We start from the raw sequence: 20,433 nt of genomic DNA on the forward strand, positions 1-20,433 counted from the left end.
TACTGGGAGCATCATAAAATATCCACAAACATCAGTAATGTCAAATTATTTATGGTTTCTTTAATGATGTCGCCAGTAGCTCAGGTTATTACTGACTAATGAATTGGAAGGAATGATAGCGGCCTAATTTGAGGTCCTATCCATGCATTTCCTTGGAGGGCCTGAGGAAAATAACATGTCTCAGTAGCCATTCTGTGGGTTAAGATTTCAACCCAGGATATGCTTAATATAAAGAAAGAGTATTTCCGACATGACTGCAACATTTGGCCAATGGTCTTGTAGCATATGACAGTCCAAATTTATAAAACAGTCTTGCATATCAGGTAAATCATGGACTGTAAATATTGGGCTGATATGAGAAGATTACAAGTGGCTGAAGTGTTTTCATGTAGTTGACAGATGTGATAACAGAATTATCAGTTCTGTAAGCAATGTAACTTATAAAACGACGGAGAACTAATCGGAAAGATTCTACTGAAAGAATGTGTTGTGATCACCAAAATGATCCTTCCCGGTGCATGTGGATCTATACGTCCGCTCGCCATAAGCCCCCACTGTGTAGTTTGGAATTAGTTAAGCACAGGGACAACTTTACCTTTACTTTAGTATAAGCCCCATGAGACCTCTGTGGATATTGAAAAGAGAATCTTTAATCAGTTTAGACTTCTCAAACGTAATTTTCCTTTTGATTATTTTTAAGATTACTGTTGGAGCTCATCCTGTCAACATGCTCTTTCCAATTTCTTCTGCATTTTCTGTATATTCTATTATTTGTGAATCTTCCTGTTCTCATATAATTTCATCATTTCTTATACTGTCCAGAAAGGTCTGTCCTGCAGTCCTCGTGAAATACATTTCTGCTGATATGAAATCATCTCTCATCAGTATTTATTGTCCTTGATTCTGTGCCATAAGATAACACTGATCTAGTAAATGGAATCTTGAATATGTTCTTCCTTACAAATTTTGTGTTACAATTCTAGTAATTTTTGAGAGTCTGTTGGAAGAAGGGATATCATTATTTGTTAGCTGGGAGAGGAAAAACACATGCAAACATGAGCAGTTCTTCCATTTTGTTTGTTGTGTTGAAGTTGTTTGTTTAAATGTTGATGTTGTTATCACCAACATTAGATTGGTAACGAATGGGCAGGGCAGTGCGTGGACTCCGCTTGCAAGCCTGATGATTTGCACAAGCCGGTGGGACTGTGGCCATGCCATAAGCAGGGTGGCAATCAGGTAGGTGGCCGCAGAAGGATTGGTGTGCCGTTCGAATATGGATTAGGTGTCATTCTCCTCCTCCTCGGTTCTCATGAAATGTGCAGTGACATTTCTGGTAGTCCAAAAATTTTTGCTAATATTATATAGTTATAAAATCTTTGATAGTGAGATTTGTATAAACAATAAGAATTTTATAAAATGTGATCTTGGATTTATATTAGTTAGGTTTTATAATTCATGATCTGGCAAGAAGAAAGTGTTACTTTTATTATCCCTGCAGTTCTTGCAGAGATAGTGAAGAATTGATGTGGTCTGCTGTCTGTGTCTTCTGAAATTAAGCAAAAGGGGGGTGGGGGTGGACATAACATTTTTTAAATGCAATAATCTAAAATATTAGTAATAATGATTTATCAAAATGATAGCGGTATTACCCATTCCTCCCCTGGGATATGGTAGCTTTCCTTGTCATTATCTCAATATGTGGTAGTTAAAACTCTGAAAGGGAATAACACTCAAATTAAGAAATGAATTACATTTTATTGAAGTAATTTGATGGACAGACTCTGTATAGGGATTAAAATTGCATTAAAAAATTCTACCACAGTGCTTGCACATCGCTGTAAGAACCATGGCTACTGTAATTTTTGGCATGATTATAGAGTAAATTCCATGGTATCTTTTTGTTCTCTGTTAGGTCCGCAGTATGAAACAGAAAACTGTTAAATACAAACAGAAAAGTTACATTTTTATGTGTGCTAACTACTAAAGAGTATTTATTATATGTAGTGAATAAATTTAATCTCATAAGATTTACAATTTCGGCATTATTGGTAACAAAGGAGAGCTTTCAAAATGTAGAATGCTGTTATTTTAGATTTTGCTCAAATTATTGTAACTTCGCCGACAAGTGGCAGTTATTTACTTGGTATAGTTCACTTGCGGACTACAGAGCCTGGAGTTTTTTCTTTTGTTTGAATTGTAAGGTGGCTTTGTTCTCATTGCTCTCCAAATAGACAATTACAAGCAGTATGGTAGATTCATTCATTAACTTGTCTATATTTTATGTTTTTATAGGATCTATGGCCTTTCCTCTTGTGACAGACAAATAAGAAACACTTATACATAATACAATCAGTTGATGCTTCACAAAATTAATTTTGTCATTATTCTTCACATTAATTATAAACTGCCAACTTATTGTTGACATTTGTCATGGGATGTGTTGCACTGTTACCTGACTTACACCCTTCATATCAGTATTTGATTATTGTGTTTACTTTATCATGATTTATGCCAGTAAATGAATTAATTAATAAAATTTATACCATAATCTAAATTCTGTGTATCTGTGCAAATACTTCATATCGAAGTAATTCCAACTGAAATTAATATCATAAATTAAAAACCATATACAGTGTCAACTCCCACTAATGGAATATGTACAACTCTGATTCTAATAGAAACCCTTGGATGATTCTTCCTGAGCTGCAAAATATTTAAATTTTAATGTTCTTTTAGAATCATTGACAATCACGTTATGTATATATATATGTACTTCACTTAACCCTTTGCACTCCACAAGCTGATTAGTAAGCTTAGGTGACTTGCATAAATATTGCCACATCCAGCAGAACAGGCTTGTTAATAACTTAGTTCAGAATTTTTGTCCATAGATGGCATCAAGTGTGACATGCCAATGCTCGGAGGAAAGTACAGGCTTTCACATAATCTATACCTTTTGTCTGAAGAAGATTTGAGTAGAAGCACTGTGGGTTTTCTTGTGCAATTGTGTTTCCCCTCAATCAGCCTTGGTGTTTCTAGCTGGTATTTCTATGGTGAGGCTTGGCAGTCAAAGGTTATATTGTATGTATTTTACTGTATCTGCCTATTAAATGATTTTTTCTGACATGCAGACCCTTACTGTGTGGTTTCCTTCTTCACTGTAAAACGATACAATGTGGGCAGTAACAGACAACCTAGAACATTTTCATGCACTGATGCAGAAATTTCCATGAGTAAATGCAGTATTGGCAAACCTGTGTGAACTGGCTGCAGGGCATGAAGCATGAACGTGATGTGGTGGTGGTTTCCTTTGGACTTACACTGATGGTTGCTTCAACTTATTTCTGAAAAAAATCAAGCCTTGATTCTCTGATTATGCAGCTTATAGCCTAGTCTCTGTACTGACTGAGTAGCACATAATATTGATTAATACAGGTAATGTTGTTTACTCTGGGGAGATAAGTGATCTAACTGTAAAATACTAGCACCTTGAATCTTCGAAACACTTGTTATCACCGCTAAATTATCATACTACATATCCGGATACCTGTGGACAAAAGCAAGAGGAGCTGTGTTAGCTGTGTCATGCCTTACTATGTCCATAAATGTAGTACACTTCTGGCCATAAAGAATCTGTGATATTGATTGTACAGTTACAAGTGATAACATGTAATTTACATTTACAAAGTACATTTAATACTTCCTGAAATTCCATAATGAGAAATGTGAGTAGAAAAATGATACCACTTTAGAATGTAAGATGCTGAGTTTTGAGGTTGGCAGACATGTGAAATATGTAACTTAATTTATGTGCTCCTTGTTTCAGCATGAACTGAAGTATGCTCTGTTGGTAACACCATACTAATTGGGAGAGGGTGATTCATTAAATGATACCTCCATGTAATAGGATCATGATGGAATATAGAAACTATTTGTTTTTTGTTAAATCACTGCAAATTAACAGTGATTTGAATTGGTACTTAGTCACTTATGTGAATTTTAAATGTAATAATGCCGTCCAGCTCACATATTTCTCTCTGCATATATGTAATCTTTGCTTCCAACAATGATCATAACTTTATGACTTGCCAGCATCATCTAGTTCATATCAACTGGTGACTGCAGCAGATACTGCAGTCTGGATTTCCCTTCCTATAATTAGTTCAGCAATGTATAGCCTGTGTAATTTTCAAACCCCATGTATAAAACCAAGATTGCATCCGAATAATATAACCTACATGGAGGTATGATGAACAGCTGTTATAATGTATGCATGTATGTGTGTGTGTAATTTAATTCAACTGTTTGGATATTTGGAACATTTTGCAGCATGAATTTACCAGTTTGAACTAATAATAATTCCTTAAAATTTTCTTCATCAAAATTCTAATTACCGTTTTTTGTAACATTCGAATTGTATAGTCCATTGAGATGATTCTTCATTTTAAAATATTACCTGCTCACAATATGATAGATTCAATATATAGGAAACAGAGCTTTATCAATTGTCTGTGGCTATAATCATGGTTACATTTAAGACGAATTTTACTGATCACCCAGGGGTAATCAGGATAGAAGAATACACGTTTTTAATCAATTTTAATTTCTTAAATTACCACCAATATCCTATATGCATTCCTCGTGTCCCCCATTCGTGCTACATGCCCTGTGAACTGATCATTCTAATTATACTTGGAGAAGAGTACAAGTTATGATGCTCCTCATTATGCAGTTTTTTCCAACCTCCTGTCACTTCATCTATCTTCGATCCAAATATTCTCTTCAACACCCTGTTCTCAAACGCACTCAGTCTGTGTTCCTCCCTTCATGTCAGAGACCAAGTTTCACACCCATAGAGACCCACAGGCAAAATTATAGTGTTGTATATTCTAATTTTTATGTTTTTGGACAGCAGACGAGAAGACAAAAGGTTCTGGTGTGAATGGTAGCAAGCATTACCCGAGTTCACTCTCCTCTTAATTTCCTCCAGAATCAGATGTTGATATGTTATAGTCGTTCCAAAATATCCGAACTATGCCACATTTTCAAATCATCTATTACCTGATTTTGCCCTGCATTTTGATGATGAGACAGCAACATATACTTAGTTTTCTCTGTGTTTATTTTGCATTAATTTCTCTGTACATCTTGAAGAGTAATCCTTTAATTATGTTTTATATTTGAGACTGGATGATCTTACTGTGCTGACTTCTAAGTCTGCAGTCTCTTGGGTTGTCATGTCATGTCTGGTAGATGTTTACTCACATTCTGGAGGAACCTGCCTCCTGCATCTTCTGAATAAAAGGAGATCCTGAAGATAGAGGCAGTAAGTTTCTCTGAAACATTGGTACCGATTTATGAAACTACACAGATTTACATCCCTGAAGACTGCAGTCTCAATGCCATTTGGATTATGGATGTGTTTAGTATGGTAGATAGGTATAAATATTTCAAAGGGACTTTCTGCCTGTGTTCCTGAAGGTGGAGAGAGAGCAGGTTTCTCTGAAATGTTGTCAGAGTACATGGTCTCACATCCTAGAAGACCATAATTTTTGTAACTTCGTGAGAACTTCCACTCTCAGCAAATGCCAGTTTTGATAGATTGTTGTGGTGGTTGCAGTACTGGATGCTGAGCAAGTCAGGTGAAATAAGAAGAGATGAGACGTGCCTGGACTATGCTGGTCAGGAGGTCATACTGTACCCCTGCCATGGCTCAAAGGGAAACCAGTTTTGGCAATATAACTCAGATGTAAGTGTTCTGTTATGGCCAGTTACTGGTGACATTGCTCTCTATAATGCAGTAGAACACAGTGTGATCAATATTTCATGACACCCTTACTTTAAATTTCGCCTTTTTCTTGCTGAGTAAGTAGTTTCCTGCCATACTCCTTCTGATGGCTTATTTTTGCAATTTATCTTCAGTAGATGGTTAGGTACTGCCTTTTCACCACAGAGCCTTGGGTTCATTCCCAAGTGAATCTGTTGACTTCACATGATATTTATGGTAGGCAGAGTGGCACTAGAGCCATTCTCTCTGACTTTCTTCAATCTCCCTTGGTAGTCACCACTCCACCATTGCTCCAGGCTCACTTATCACTGTCCCCTGAAGTGTCTGATAGCCCCTACCAGTCAGCACATCATTCCATTCTTGGTCTTTTGGGCTGGTGCCTCATCTCTGGCCCAGTACTTTGGCTGGTTACAGAATAAGGAAGTAGTTTTAATGTAAATTGATTGGAAATTGAATTAATATATAATAATTATTGCCTTGTACAATAGAACACCAACTTAATACTCCTAAATTTAATTTTTCCCCTATATTTAAAGTACTATTTCAGTGATCCAAGTCAATAATTTCATTCCTAAATCTCCTCTATTTAAGATCGTCACCAGATTTGTGTTTATATCCATTACTCCTAAAGAAATCTTGAATATGAACTTCATTTAGAATTACTTCAGGATACTAATTTTTATTATTCTTGTGACACTCGGTGTCAGATGATGCATAATGTGGAGTAAATCCACTGCTAGGTACAGCAGTTTCTGAATTATTCCACAGATGCCATACATAGGAAGCAGAGAGTTCTGACTTGAAGTTCAGCATGTTCATTATAGATGGAAGTAAAGTACATACCCAGCCAGTGTGAATGCATGCAGAAAGTTAATTTGCAACATATACCTTTCTAAGTTAAGCTCACGCAGTGGTAGGTACACAGCAAAGGTACCAAATTCCATATTTCTGTAACATTACAGAATAAAAAATGAAATCACCTGATAGGGTTATGAATCATTAGAGCAAGAATGTTTACTCTTCACACACCATGAGTGTATCAGATCAGCTCACGTTACTTGCATTCAGAGCCCCAAAGCTGAATATATGGACTCACTGTTAATCATTTCTGTCAGTAGATGGTGACAGTTGTGACATGTTGATTTTGAAGGGAAGAGTGGGCTTCCTCATGATCTACACCTGTGTTCTTTTGAAGGGCATTTGAGTGAGGTGAATGGCTTTTCCTATGTAATTGCATTTACCTCCAAGCAGTGTTGGTGTTTGTAGCAGGTATATCTATGCTGGGTTTGACAATCAGAGGGTTAATACTTGTTGCTCTGTGGTGTAGACACATCTGATACAGCATGGGAGCAGCAAGAAGTGCTTAGCAATCAGCTCCAATAAGCAGAAGCTTCTCATGGAGGAGTGTGACATCAGCAACCAACAGCAGCAGTGGAAGTTCCAGAACTATGATCCGTCCAAACTGTAGATTTGGTGAGTGCTTAATTCGAACAGGAGTGAGCTTGGAGGGTTATGCAGTAGTTGCATCCTTATTGTCCCTGCATTGCACTATTGCAATGGAATGCGCATGTGAATCAGCTGACCAAGTGCTGCAGTTTTTGCAGTATTATATTCATTGATATGACAGTGGTTCAAGGCTGACCTGGACTCCCCCCCCCCCCATTAATATACATACCAGAATCACGAAACTTTCAGTCCCTATCAAGATATTTGCCCTTTACACTAACACATTGCATCCTTAATTTTGGCAAGTTAATGTTGCCAACAGCATAGAAGGTTTTATTGTGACTGCATAGCCAGTTCGGACACTGTGTTTCAGATCTTCATCAGTTTCAAATTTATGTCCAAACAAGTGAAAATTACTGGGTGCTAAGTCAGGGCTGTAAGGAAGGTTGAATATGATTTCCCAGCCAATTGTTGCCGATGCTACCTTTGTCAGATTTGCCGTATGTGGACTAGCATTGCCGTGCATTAGTGAGATCTTCTTGAACGGTTTCCTGTGTCTCTTCTTTCAAATGCTTGGTGCACATCGTTGCACAGTAAGCTACTGTAATGCTATACATTGGTTGCTATGCTATGGAAGGAAATCAACATGAATCAGTCCTTCTGAATACAAAAAACACACTTGACATGATCCTACCATTTGCCAGCTGTGTTTTGAATTTCTTGGGTAAAGGAGATCCCATGTGACGTTCCATGCTGGACTGCTTTTACTCTGAAGTGAAATACCGAACTGACGTTTTGTCACTAGTCATAATTTGCTCCAAGAATGTGCTTCCCTCCAATTGAAAACAGTGCAGATGTTCGGCATACACAGCAACCTGCTACACCGTCTGGTCTCATGTCAACGTCCTTGAGACCTAGCAGACACATTCTCCACATTCAGCGCTCATGCCACTGCTAGATGCAGTATCACACACATTGCACTTTGCTTGTTTCCCAACATCAGCATCACATGTGTTCATATTGAGCACAGTTGTTGGCTGAACATGAGAACGGGGTAGGTTTGAGACTTCTGTACAGTCTTCAGAAAACTTATTGTACCAGTCATGAAGGTCTCTTTCCCATACTGTACACTTAACCTATGCAGAGTTTTTGCTGGTTTCACTTCCTCTAGGAATTTGATGATACAGCACTGTTCTGCACGAGGAACGACAAGGTGTGATGCTATCTTTAACTAACTTTAATACGTAGAAGTGGGGTAACATCCCCTGTTCCTGGAAAATAAGGTTTAATTGTTTGAATTATCAAGCCTTGCATTTGGAGCAGCTCCTGCAATAGGGGAGCCTGATATTTCTTACCGTCTCCCACTCATCTCCTATTTTACATCTTCCTTCTCATGCCTTTACTGCTTTTTATTTCCCTTCTCTTAATTTCCCTCTGTTCATTTTTTTTCCCTCTTCCTTTTCCTCCTCATACCTTTTCCCCTGCTTCCTCCACCTTGCCTGCCACCTGTTTTCATGCTGGTATCTTGCTCGGCTTATTTGACCCTGAAGATGTAGATTATATTTCCCCCCAAAACCTTGGTTGGTTTTCTCACAAGATGGTACCCTTCACGGTATGTATTCAACTGTATTTTACTACATGATTTATCCCTTTGCAAAGGCTGAGTGAAAGGAATAAGAGATAAAACTGCAGAGTATGGGTGGTGATAAAGAAGCTTAAGGGAGGAAGGGTAAATGAAATTGGAAGGGGGAGGAGATAGAAGGGATGCCTTAAGAATGACGGTTTTGAGACTGTTGTTGGGGCACAGAGGCCTGGCTCAAGAACCAAATCATAAGAAATCTTAAGAGGGAGCCTTCTTGCAGACTTTCAGTGAGTGAATGAGAGTTTCGCGTGACTTTTTGAATAGCAGCATCCTCCCTGTTCATGTTATTTGTTTATGGCACCCAGGAGTTTGAAGCAGTTGACTGCCTGTTCTCTCTCACAGCGATGCTTTTGTATCTGCCCCTTAATGATGGACTCACCCAAATTGTCTCAGTTCTGTACGTGTGTTTCAGTCATGTAATATCAGCTCATATCAAGTGAAGTTTTGTGCCATCATCAACTTGGTTCAGTTCCCAGCTGAAGAACCTTCTACCAGAAAGTAACTGAACGAGTTAAATCATTCTGCTTCAATGAGTGCCAACCATTGATTCAGCGAAGACTGAAGATCCCATCTTATGGCTGATCACAAGTCACAGTTATGCTTGCAGTGGAAGCAGTGTTTCCAGTTGCTGCGTCTTTAGTGAATAGCAGTGAGAAGTTTGAATCAGCGACTGTCATTACTGAGTACAAGGACCTCTCATGACAGAACAGAGTTGCTGCTCATGATGCTAAAATTGAACTTGATGTGTATGAAGATTCACTGGCTGATGTAATTGTACAGGAGAATGAGCTGCAGTGGATTCAGATGGTGTGACAGAACAGAATATTTGACAATTCATGTAATTCCGGTCAACTGCGTGCAAGTTTGATCTCTCGCCTCAGCATGATGTTGTGTCTCATGAAGCAGGAGACATCTCACGGTTGTTATAACAAGTTCTGCAGTTTGTGACATTAATGGTGAGGACACGCTCTCCATGAAAATTTTTATGACTGGTTTTATTTAAACTGGTAAAGTTACTTAATAATCATCTTATGTTTGAAAATAGACCAGTGCTATTGAAATTTTTCTAGGATTCGTTGTAAATAATCTTTTTGGACTTATAAAAATGGCATATTGCATAAGGAAGGATTTAGAATATGAGACTCTGGGATACAGAAATTTGTGTCCCAGCTTTCTGAATTCTACGGGTTGTGTATAAGGATGGCTTTCTGGGTGCCGAATGCCCCTTAAAAGGGAACGAGGTGTGTGCCAGCTAATGTTCTTGATAAGGCTGAAGTAATGAAAGGTGTACTGAGGTTAGGATGTTATTTATTGTTAACAGTGCATGGAAGTGAAGAAGGTAGCATTTCCTCCTCCTGACATATCATAGCGTAGAAGAAGATTTGTTATGTTGGATTATAGGTTTTAAGAGTGGTGACTAAACATTTCTCTCTTCTGGAATGTGACGCCATGTAGTCTGGTAGAAGATCACTGATGATGCAGATGAACATACTGCATACATTTCAGGCCAAACTGTAAGTCTGGTTACTTTCTCGACTCATTCGTATGGCGTCTCATCCCAGAAGATGGTAATCTTCGCGATTTGTTAATGTGTGTGTGTGACAGAAAGAGAGATGGTGCAGACGTATATCTTCATTTGTTACAATTGGTGGTGGTTGGTTTGTTGTGGAGTGTGTGGGAACATATCAAAAAAATGAATTTAGTATAGGGGTACAAAAAATGTGCGTTTAATGAAAACAGACAGAGAAGAAGATATGGCAATGAATCTATCTTTGTAAAAGAGAATTGAATATTGTACTTTCACTGCTGTACAGCTGCCATCTTTAAAGTCAGCCTTTATTACTGGCATTTAAGATAATATCATTGGGGGGGGGGGGGATACTGTTCATATTTTTACACAGAGGGTAGAATTAGAGTGTAGGGCCACATAAATAGGTATTGTATTTAGAATGGTAAGCTCAGAGAGAGAGAGAGCAGTTATGATCACTTTTCAGGCTTGCCTTCAGTAATAATTTTAGTTTCTTCTGTATGGCTGCACTGTCATTGAAGAAAAGTATTTCACTGTGCTCTCTTTCACCAAGTACAGTGGAACTCCTATTTAATGTTTCCTCATTTAACATGAACTGATCCCAAGTGTGTAATCTCAATGTTAACTAGATTTCCTCAGTTCAGTGTTCAAATCAACTGCTCTCCTGGGAAATCTTAAACAGAGGTTTCACTGTATTCCTCTGATTATTAGAGTCTGGACATGAATGTAGTCACATGTCCAAATACCTGCTTTCTTTTAGAATTGACTTTTTATCCACAACAAAAGGCCATTGCCACAGAATATAAAAGAATGCATAGTCCATAACTGTGAAAGCATTGTTAGCTCTCACAACTTCAGATATAATGATTTCTGTGTTGTGGGATGTGATGCCATGCACTCTGGTAGAAAAGTACCAGTGTGTCTGAGTAATTTGTTTCCTCCATCTCTTCTGTCCTTTATGTTGACACAGCATTCATCCAAAACATTGGTATCTTTCTATCAGGCTATGTGGCACCATGTCTTATAAGACAGTAATATTTTGTTCACATCATGTTCACTTGATGAAAGAAGCAGAGTCAAATTCATATACATAGCGGCTTTTTATGAAAACTAGGATCATCAGCAGCAGCAGCAGCAGCATGGTGTACTGAACTGTGCACACTGGGGATCATATTTTGACTCAGCTGCTTTCAAACTAGGGTGATTTAAGAAAAAAGTATGGTCTTAACCCTTTTCATACCCGTGAGCTGATCAAATCGGCTTTACATACTTGTATTAAAACTGTCACAACCAAAGGATTTGTTCAGTATTACTCATTTAGTACAACACTTCTCTCAATAGAGGGCATCAAATATGGTATATCATATTTAGAGGAAAGAACAGGCTTTTAAACTATCTTTACCTGTGGTCGTTTGAAGGTGATAAGAGCTTTGTCTGTATTTACCTCAGAGTAGCCTTGGCATTTTGTGTAGGTATTTTTAATAGCTGCATTTGGTGGTGAAAGGGTTAGATTTTGAAATGGAAACTGAAGTATGATGAAATGAAAATGGGAAACAAGTCTGAATTAAGGGGATAGCTGTTTTATCATTTACTGGTTCCATGAGTTGTCCATTTGCAAATAAAACTGCAAAAGTGATCTGCTGTCTCTTTAAGAAATGTAAGTTTCTCATGGCAATGAGTATTAAGATAAAGACCTTGTATGGGCAGTTCAATAACCTGCTGCTGCATGTGAAATGACCTTTTAAACCAGTATTATGGCTTTTTGACCTGCCATTTGTTTCAAGATTACAGGCTAGAAGTATAAAGAAACTGTATATCATGAGTAATTAACTGTCACAGTAATGAAAGGCAATTTCCTGCCATCTGTTAATGGCAAGCTAAAATAAAATGCCAGTGATAATTGAGGGCAAGACAGGTTATTTCCAGGTATGATCTGCCATTATCAGCCACAAGTGTCACCCAGCATTCCCATACAATGGTTCATTGTCTAGGAAAGGGTGGCATGTCACTGGGTGGGTACCAGTGTTACAGATGAATCTGCCGATCTTCTGCACCAGGTTCCTCTGAAACTGTGGCACCATGACCCAAGATACCATTATCTTCACTGTGTCTTCAATTTACATATTTGACATTTTGCTTGGAAAAATGGCTCTTTAGGTGATCAGTGAGTATAAAGAAATTTATTGTTTTGTAAAAACAAAAGTAATGTGTGTTAAACTATAGATGTAGTTCTTAAGGCAGAAGTTGTTAAGGTGTTGCCTAAAGCCATCTTGATGCCCCATTTGCATATCTTAAAAATGTAGGACCATTGAAAGCGTTACAAGAATGTGTCCGACTGACAGCAGGTATTTCTGAATACATGTGCAGCCAAACGAAAGATATTTCAAGAATTGATCCCTGACAGATCTCTCTCATTGCTTGATTCGTTATGACTTGATTGTCTTGTTACACAGATAATACGTTTGATACTGTCTATTGCCTTGGATCTATTTAAAATAAACAATATTTTGGAAACTGACTCCACTTCCATTGTCACTGTGGGGAGGATTGTATGCAGCTGGGCCCATTAGAAGAAGATCTGGATCACTTCCTGACAGGCCCAAATGAGTGTTCTTTCCCCCTCCACTTGCATTTGTCGCCAGAAGTGGCGTGAGTTTGAAATGTTTTATGTTCTAAAACATCCTAGATGATAGTGACCAGTTTAATATCAGTGTAACAAATAGACCATTATCACAAACCTTTAGAGAATCATCATTTATGTGTTGCCCAGTAATCTGGTGTGTTTGTGGTAAATTTAATTTCTTTCTATTTTGGCAAGGGAGCATTTGTTGCTACCTGGGCTGGTGTTTAGATGTGTGGTGGCTGTATGTTTAGGTAAGTTAAAGGATAAATTCCATTAAACATCCTAACCCCTATTATATTTCTCAACCAGTTTCGGGTAATGAATGTAATGAACCTTCAGTTTTTTTTTGCAAAATTCTGAGAACTTCGTGAGTGGCTGAGCAACTGTTGCCTTCTCAAGAAGATCTCAGCTCCATGGAGTTAATGAGTTAGTTATGACAACAAAATAAATAAAGTTAAATTAAAAAAAACAGCATTTCTTGTCATATGTTCTTAGAAAGGTACTTAATATAATTGACTGTATACAAATTTAATACACAGTTAATTGGTTTTGGCTGTACTTTGGAAGAAAGAGTGTGGATTACATTGGGGCAAGTACAGTGACATTTCTTGCATGAAATGACATGGCATGGGATTTGAGTTTCTCATGATGGTGACCATGAAGATTGCTGTCTTCTGAGGTTTGATGCCGTGTAGTCTGGTAGATAGGTACCAACTCTTTGAAGGAACTAGTTCCCCATGTCTTCATCTCCTACCATGAAAATGGAAGCAGCAGGTCCCTCCAAAATGTTTGCACCTATCTGCCAGACTACACGGCATCACATGCCAGAAGTCATGTAATCCTCAAAAACATTGGCTGACATGTATTCTCTGTAGGGCATGTAAATGCAGAGACTGGAAGAATTGATATATACATGTAAATTCTTAGGTGTTTTATTGAGCAAGGTATAAAACTTGTATGCAGTTATGGAAAAGATTAGGATTTTACCAAAAAACATTTTTGTGTAATGATTATTGGAATAGGAACATGTAAGTATAAAAAATGGCAGTGGTAGAGAAGGATGGAGGATATGAGTACTTATAGAGCACATATCATCTGAACTGCCATATTTCTTTAGCCCCTTAGAGATGTAAAATATTTAACCCTATCAGATCTTTTGCTGGATTCAGTCCATCATATAAAATCTCACCTCCATTGTCTGTCTGTACTCATTGATTTTTAACCCTTTCACCTTCACGTTTTCACCCACTGATGCCTCCTCCAGACCACATTTTGCTTCTCCCCACCCTTATTCTCTTAGTTTACACATAAAAAAGTTTTCTGTCTCTGCAGCTTACATTATTTGAATAGGGATGTATACTTGAAAACATCTAACATGAATGCATTCAGTGTTGATGTGAAGGAAATATGGAACAAAATGAAAACAAGTTTATTTAGGGTGGATTGTGAAAGGGTTAAATTTCAGGAAAATAAATTCAAGTTTGATCCATTACTGTACCTCCTTTTCACATAAATGAAAATCACTTTGTTTTGTTGATATTGGCACTGACTAGGGGGCGTATGACTGTCAGTCACACCAAGCATTCTGACCACTGCTGGGCCCGTTATGTGCTTCTGTTCTTGTTAGATCCCTTCAGAGAAGCCTGACTATAATGCTGGAGTCATAATCATCCTGAATGAGCCCTCACAATATTTGCTGGCTGTAACCATGCAGAACCAAAAGTCTCTAACCAGAGCTGTCTTCTTTCATGGTATGACATTTTCAAAATCATGTTCCAATTCAAATGTCAAACCGAGATATCTGATTTTAAAATTCAAACGAAATGTATTAGATCTGGTGGTGTGTCAAATGGTTAAATCTTTTGTAGCAGATAGCCATCATGTAAGAAGTAAGAGACATTACAAGGTAAACCTTACATCTTGCAATTATAAATCAAAATCTAAAAAAGAAATATTTACCTGTGCTTAAATTTGTTTAGGTGCAAGTGTTATGATCTTCAAAATCGTGTATTTTACACTTTACCAAGTAGATTTATGCATAGAAAAATTATTTCTACATTTTATATATCTAGAAGTGTTAATTTTCCGAATTTATAGGCCATGTTGTTGTGCCACGATGGTGCAGTCTGAATTTTCTGTTTGACTTCTGGTGATTGTGTCCAGATTTCTTCCCCATTGTTATTTCCACAAGTTTCACTTTACTGTCTAACAAATCAAAGGAATGTGTCCTCCCAAGAAAACAAATGCAACAAGAACTGAGCTAGCAGTGTAAAATAGATGTCTTGTCAGTATGACCACAGAGGTAGAGATTATCTTCATACACTTGTACATGAATCAGTATTTCTGTCTTCTGGGATGTGATGCCATGTACTCCACTAAAAATTCATTCTTGCTGGTTGTTGCTTCGCACAGTCTTCAGCCCTGAAGATGGAGCTAGCTCCAAAACATCAGCATCTACTGGACACAGCATAACATCTCTGAAGATAGTAATCTTCATAGTTACTACTGTGAGAACCTCAAATTCAGCATGATTAAATTTTAATTTCTGAATTGAAGTGTTATTCCTTCCTTAAAGATGCTGCATGCTGTGATATAGGCAAGGAAGGCAAACGTATCCCAGGGGAAGAATGGCCACTTCTGGTTTGTCTTCTGTAAGACTGATGTATAAATCAGCTGACAATTACATTATTCCATATCATCATGTACCAAAGTAGATAATACCAGCAAGACAGAATTTGTGAGACCTGAGGTTCTCATGGCTGTGAATATGAAAATTAGTTTCTTCTGGTGTATGATGCCCTGTGGTTTAATAGGTAATTAGCATTGTTTTGGAGGATTCTGTTATGTCCCTCTACACTGAAGGTGAAGCAGCAGGTTCCTTTGAAAGGTTTTTGATGATCTATCAAACTGCATGCTGTAATATCTGAAAAGACAATAATCTTCAATTTTTATTCATTTTTGTTAATCATGTAAGATTTGAGGTTTTCACAGCGGTGACTATGAAGGAAGTAGTCTTCTGGGATGTGGCACCATGTAGATGTGGTGTTAACCGACGTTTTGGAGGAACGGTCTCTTCCGGATTTTCTTATTTTTTCATCTACCCTGAAGATGGAGGTGATATGTTCCTCCGAAACGTCGGTTAACACCACATTTACACGGTGCCACATCTCAGAAGACTGCTTTCTTCTTTGTTAATCATGTTTGAGGTATGCACATATCAGATTACAAGATGTAGTCCTTGTAATTTCTTATGCTTGTGTCATAGCCTGTACTTACAAACCTAAAAATGCCGCAACACTGGATATGCATCTAGTGAATTTTATTTATTTTCTGATGGTCTGTGTTACCTTCAAGCTCAAAGACATGCATTCCATTAGTTGATATTTTTCAGTATCCAGACATAAAAATATTCCATTATGAAGGGTAAGAAATATCTCATTCACCTTATTATTGAAAGGGTGTAATTATGTTGGTGTAACTGTACCAATATATAATTATGTCATTGTTTGTCATTGTGTTGCTCTCACACACTTTCTGTGGAAGCAAAATGGAGAAACACTCTATCTAATACAGTGTTTACCATATTTTGATCTGTATAAAAATGATTAAATGAAATAAGCAACATATCTGGGCACATTTTGAATGATATTTACCTAAACTGTGTCGGTATATAGAGAGGAAGAAAGGAAGGTGGAAAGATATAAATGATAGGATATATAAATGAAAGAGATTCAAAAGGAACACTGGAGTAAGTGGGGAAAGAGATAAAGGCAATAAAGATTATATAACAGATAAAGAGACTTCCCATTGGATTCTGAATAGACATTACACAAGTGTAAGTAAACATTCTGGTGATGAAATTTCTTATTCCCTGTTCATGCATATGAATACCGCTTCATCATATGTCTGACAGGCCTCTATATGGTAACATTCATAAAAAAGAAATGCATGTAAAAGAGACGCATGAAACCCTTTACGTCTCTGGTGTCAGGCAATCAGCGTGAAAGTTGTAATGTTGGCAGTGATACAATACAGACAGTTCTATTTGCATGAAAGTAATTAATTTTAAGTGCAATAATAAACACATTTTCTTTAGTAAGAGATCCAAGTGATTCCTATGAAATGTTAAGTTTTTTTAATTATATTTTTATTTTACACACTGAACTGAGAAAATATCTCTTCCATTACTCTGTATATTTTGAAACAGACATATTTACTAGAATTATGAAAGCAATATAAATTATGAGCAAGATAATTTTTTACTTATTTCTTTTTATGTGACAAACATCTTCAGTTCTCAATAGTAGATAATGGTGACTTTCGTACCTGATCTAACAAACCAAAATTATTAAAATCCATATTCTCTTCAAACCAGGGCACGTCATACATTGTGTAGCCAGCTGTATGCAAGAAAAGTGCTGTGTAAGTACCATCATATGAACACTGGAAATATGTTGGAAATAAAATCTAGTAACTTTTAAATGGTGACATAATTGTGTACATTGCCAACTGACACACTCTTGTTCCCATAGCAGACCAAATTTATCATTCTTAAGCCATGTGTATCATAAACATGGTTCTTAACTGACTGTACATTTTACAAGATATGAGGTTCTCAGAGAAGTGAATGTTAGTATTTCTCTTATCTGGGATAGTGTACAGTCTGATGGCTACATTACACATATCTTTGAAGAACCCTCTGCCTTCAAGTTCAGTGTAGAAATACACAATCTGACATTGGAGGCAGTAGATTCCCCTCTAATGTTGCTAGCTATCAGACTTCATGGCATCACAACCAAAGAAGACTGTAATCTTGGAATTGTAGTGTTTCATTTTTTACCTGTGCTGGCACTAACTTCGCCAACAAGTGGCAGTCGCTTGGTGCGTTTGGTTCATTTGTGACTAGAGGCCACGAAGTTTTCTTTTTTTTATGTAGTAGTCGCAGGAAATAAAATTTTTAGTCGACATTTGTATATCATCATTCCAGTTCAGAAACATGTGAAGATGCCAACAATTGTGAGGCGATTGCGATGGAATAGGACATGCTGTCTTTTCTTAAAGAGTTATGAAAAACTGACCCTAAAAGATAAGGTGTTCAATGGAAAAGAAAACCAATTGCATAATGGGATACATTTTTCAGTTGTCTTCCCACACAGAGCTTGTCTGCTATTTTATTGAATAGATTTCAGAAACACTTAATATTAATAACCTATCTGAAATTGTGAAATATATGGTCTTCATGGCAGTGGATTTGAAGATTCCTGTCTTCTGGCATAGATGCTGTGTAGTCTGTGTAGATAATTTCTAGGCTCTTCTCTGAAATTGGAGGTGTTGATAGCTTTCCATGAGGCAAATTGGTGTCACATCCTAGAAGATGGTAATTATCAGAAATTGATTGAAATTTCATTCGCCGAACTCTTGATTATACTCCATTTCATAATAGATAATTAGGATTTCTCATAACATATCGTGGCCGGTTTTAACCATTATTATTTAATTAAGATCTTAAAGTCTCCAAAACTTTGTGTGTTTTAAATAAAAACAGGATTATGGGTAATTTCCAGAAACACAATAATTGTACTGTTAAGTTGATATGCCAATGATTGTTGTGTCTTGGATGAAGTTTTTTCTGGCCATGAGTGTATATTTCAGTGAAGTAGAAGAAATTGGATTGTGCCTTATTTGATGTAGTAACAATAATGATGATAATAGTAGTAATAATAATAATAATATAATGATAATGGTATCTGTAAACAATAAAATGAGTCTTGCGTGTCAGGATGTGTATTACTTTATTTGTAAAATGCTGAAGTGTGTTTCATTGTCACACTTTCTTCAGAATCTGTAAGTATGGAGAGAGTAAGTTGGGCTACAAGCTGCAATGTTGCACTGCATAAGCTGTGAGAAAATAAATGTGAATAAAGTAATACAGTTTTATTTGCAACAATAAATATCGTAAGTAATGCTATCCTTATTTTAATGCTTATTTACTAATAAAACGTACATTAAAAATGATGAATTTTTTAGGAAATCACGATAAAGTTTACAACTTTTACATATAAAGTAATGGGAATAACATTTTCGGTTTACGAGTTATACCTTAACAGTTTTCATGCAATGAATTGCATTCATAAATCAAGGGATACCTGTATTCTCAGCATAAATTGAAACCATCTTATTATATTATGTACTGTTGGTTTAATTAATGGTGCTTTTAGTGGCCCAGATCATGCCAGGAAATTGAATGAGTTTTAGATTGTGAATCATTTTGCAACCCTGTCAATATCAGGATTGTAGTGTCAAATCAAAGGGAGACTGATGGATGACAGATTAAAAAAGGATTAGGTAGAAAGCAGTCATGGCCTAATTAAGGTACTGTTCCAACATTTATCTAGAGGGTCTGAGGAAGCTGTGAAAAACCTCAGTCTGGATATTCAGTATTCCAGCTGAGGTTTGAACCGAAGTGCCTCCCAAATACACCCTGAAAGCGTTACCTCTCTCATGAAGGATGCTTATATCATTTTCACTGAGACAGTACTTATGGAACAGAACAGTAGTAGTAGTTGTTGAGGTAGTTAAGAAATCCCTGTAATTTATGGAGCCTGAAGGTTCAGTACCATGTTCACAAGAACACATCACTGGTACTTAATCTAACCCAGATGAATCCAGTTCACATCAACCATATATTTTTAATATACATCATTTTAATCTTCTCGTAACAACTTTTAGGCTCTCACTGGACCCAGTGATTGAGATTAGCTCTTTCTAAGGAGCCCAACTGAGTATGTGTCTTCATTTCTCGCCTGAAAACGGAAACAGACCCAGTTTCCGAAACGTTGTGTCCTCTATTACCTAGAATTCCAGGCAAGACAATGGAAAAGTCCAAAAACCCAGTAATTCTGTGTGTCATCCACCATCGTCAGTTTCCATTTAATTTCAGTTAGGGGGTGTTGAATTGATGTAAATTAAGTGTTCCTAATTTAGAGGGACTGGTGAGAAACTTTCTCCCGATAAATAACGTTGCAACCTGCTTTCTTGCACTGCAGAGGTTCTTACTCCATTGTGTGTTTTTTGTTTCAGAACCGAGTTTGATATCTCTTCACTCATACCCCTCCCCATGGATATGAGTGAAGTGATATTAAACTTGCTTCAGAAAAGGCAATGGAGTAAATATCTCTGCAGTACAAGAGGTCAGGGTTGCAAAATTATCGCTATTTTTGTGAACTATTGATTCTTTGGAAGGGGGCAGTACACAAAGGCTAGTTATATGATAGCATACTTACTTACCGACAGGGCGGAGAGTACTGGCGGTAGCCATTTTGTATCAATAAACTTGCCTCCAATATTGTGGCAGCAGTATTGCTTTCATGACCGTTCATGACGTCACGGTCGTCACGGTGGATGTG

The 20,433-nt window shown here is 37.2% G+C and overlaps 1 protein-coding gene and 1 long non-coding RNA gene across 6 annotated transcripts in view; one reads left to right on the plus strand and one right to left on the minus strand.

Moving 5' to 3' along the window:
* Positions 1–12,723, plus strand: part of LOC111865593 (putative polypeptide N-acetylgalactosaminyltransferase 9) — a 292,001-nt gene extending 279,278 nt beyond the window's left edge. For 4 of the 5 annotated variants that reach the window (XM_023853762.2, XM_023853761.2, XM_023853765.2 and 1 more), the window contains 3 exons: positions 5,621–5,749; positions 7,116–7,261; positions 9,289–12,723. In XM_023853762.2, the coding sequence (XP_023709530.1) occupies positions 5,621–5,749; positions 7,116–7,256 (270 nt within the window). In that variant the 3' untranslated portion in view covers positions 7,257–7,261; positions 9,289–12,723. Of the gene's footprint in view, positions 1–1,131; positions 1,237–5,620; positions 5,750–7,115; positions 7,262–9,288 lie in introns of all 5 variants that reach the window. The other variant, XM_023853764.2, reaches the window with a different exon arrangement.
* A 5,235-nt stretch (positions 12,724–17,958) lies between these two features.
* On the minus strand, positions 17,959–20,428 carry LOC111865598. Its single transcript, XR_002842996.2, has 2 exons — positions 20,315–20,428; positions 17,959–18,394 (listed from the first exon to the last, which is right to left on the minus strand). It is a non-coding gene; the product is annotated as an uncharacterized LOC111865598 (long non-coding RNA).
* Between the last annotated feature and the right edge of the window lie 5 nt (positions 20,429–20,433).

The sequence above is a fragment of the Cryptotermes secundus genome, unplaced genomic scaffold, assembly GCF_002891405.2.
Source record: "Cryptotermes secundus unplaced genomic scaffold, Csec_1.0 scaffold1443, whole genome shotgun sequence".
Taxonomy (NCBI): Eukaryota; Metazoa; Arthropoda; class Insecta; order Blattodea; family Kalotermitidae; genus Cryptotermes; species Cryptotermes secundus.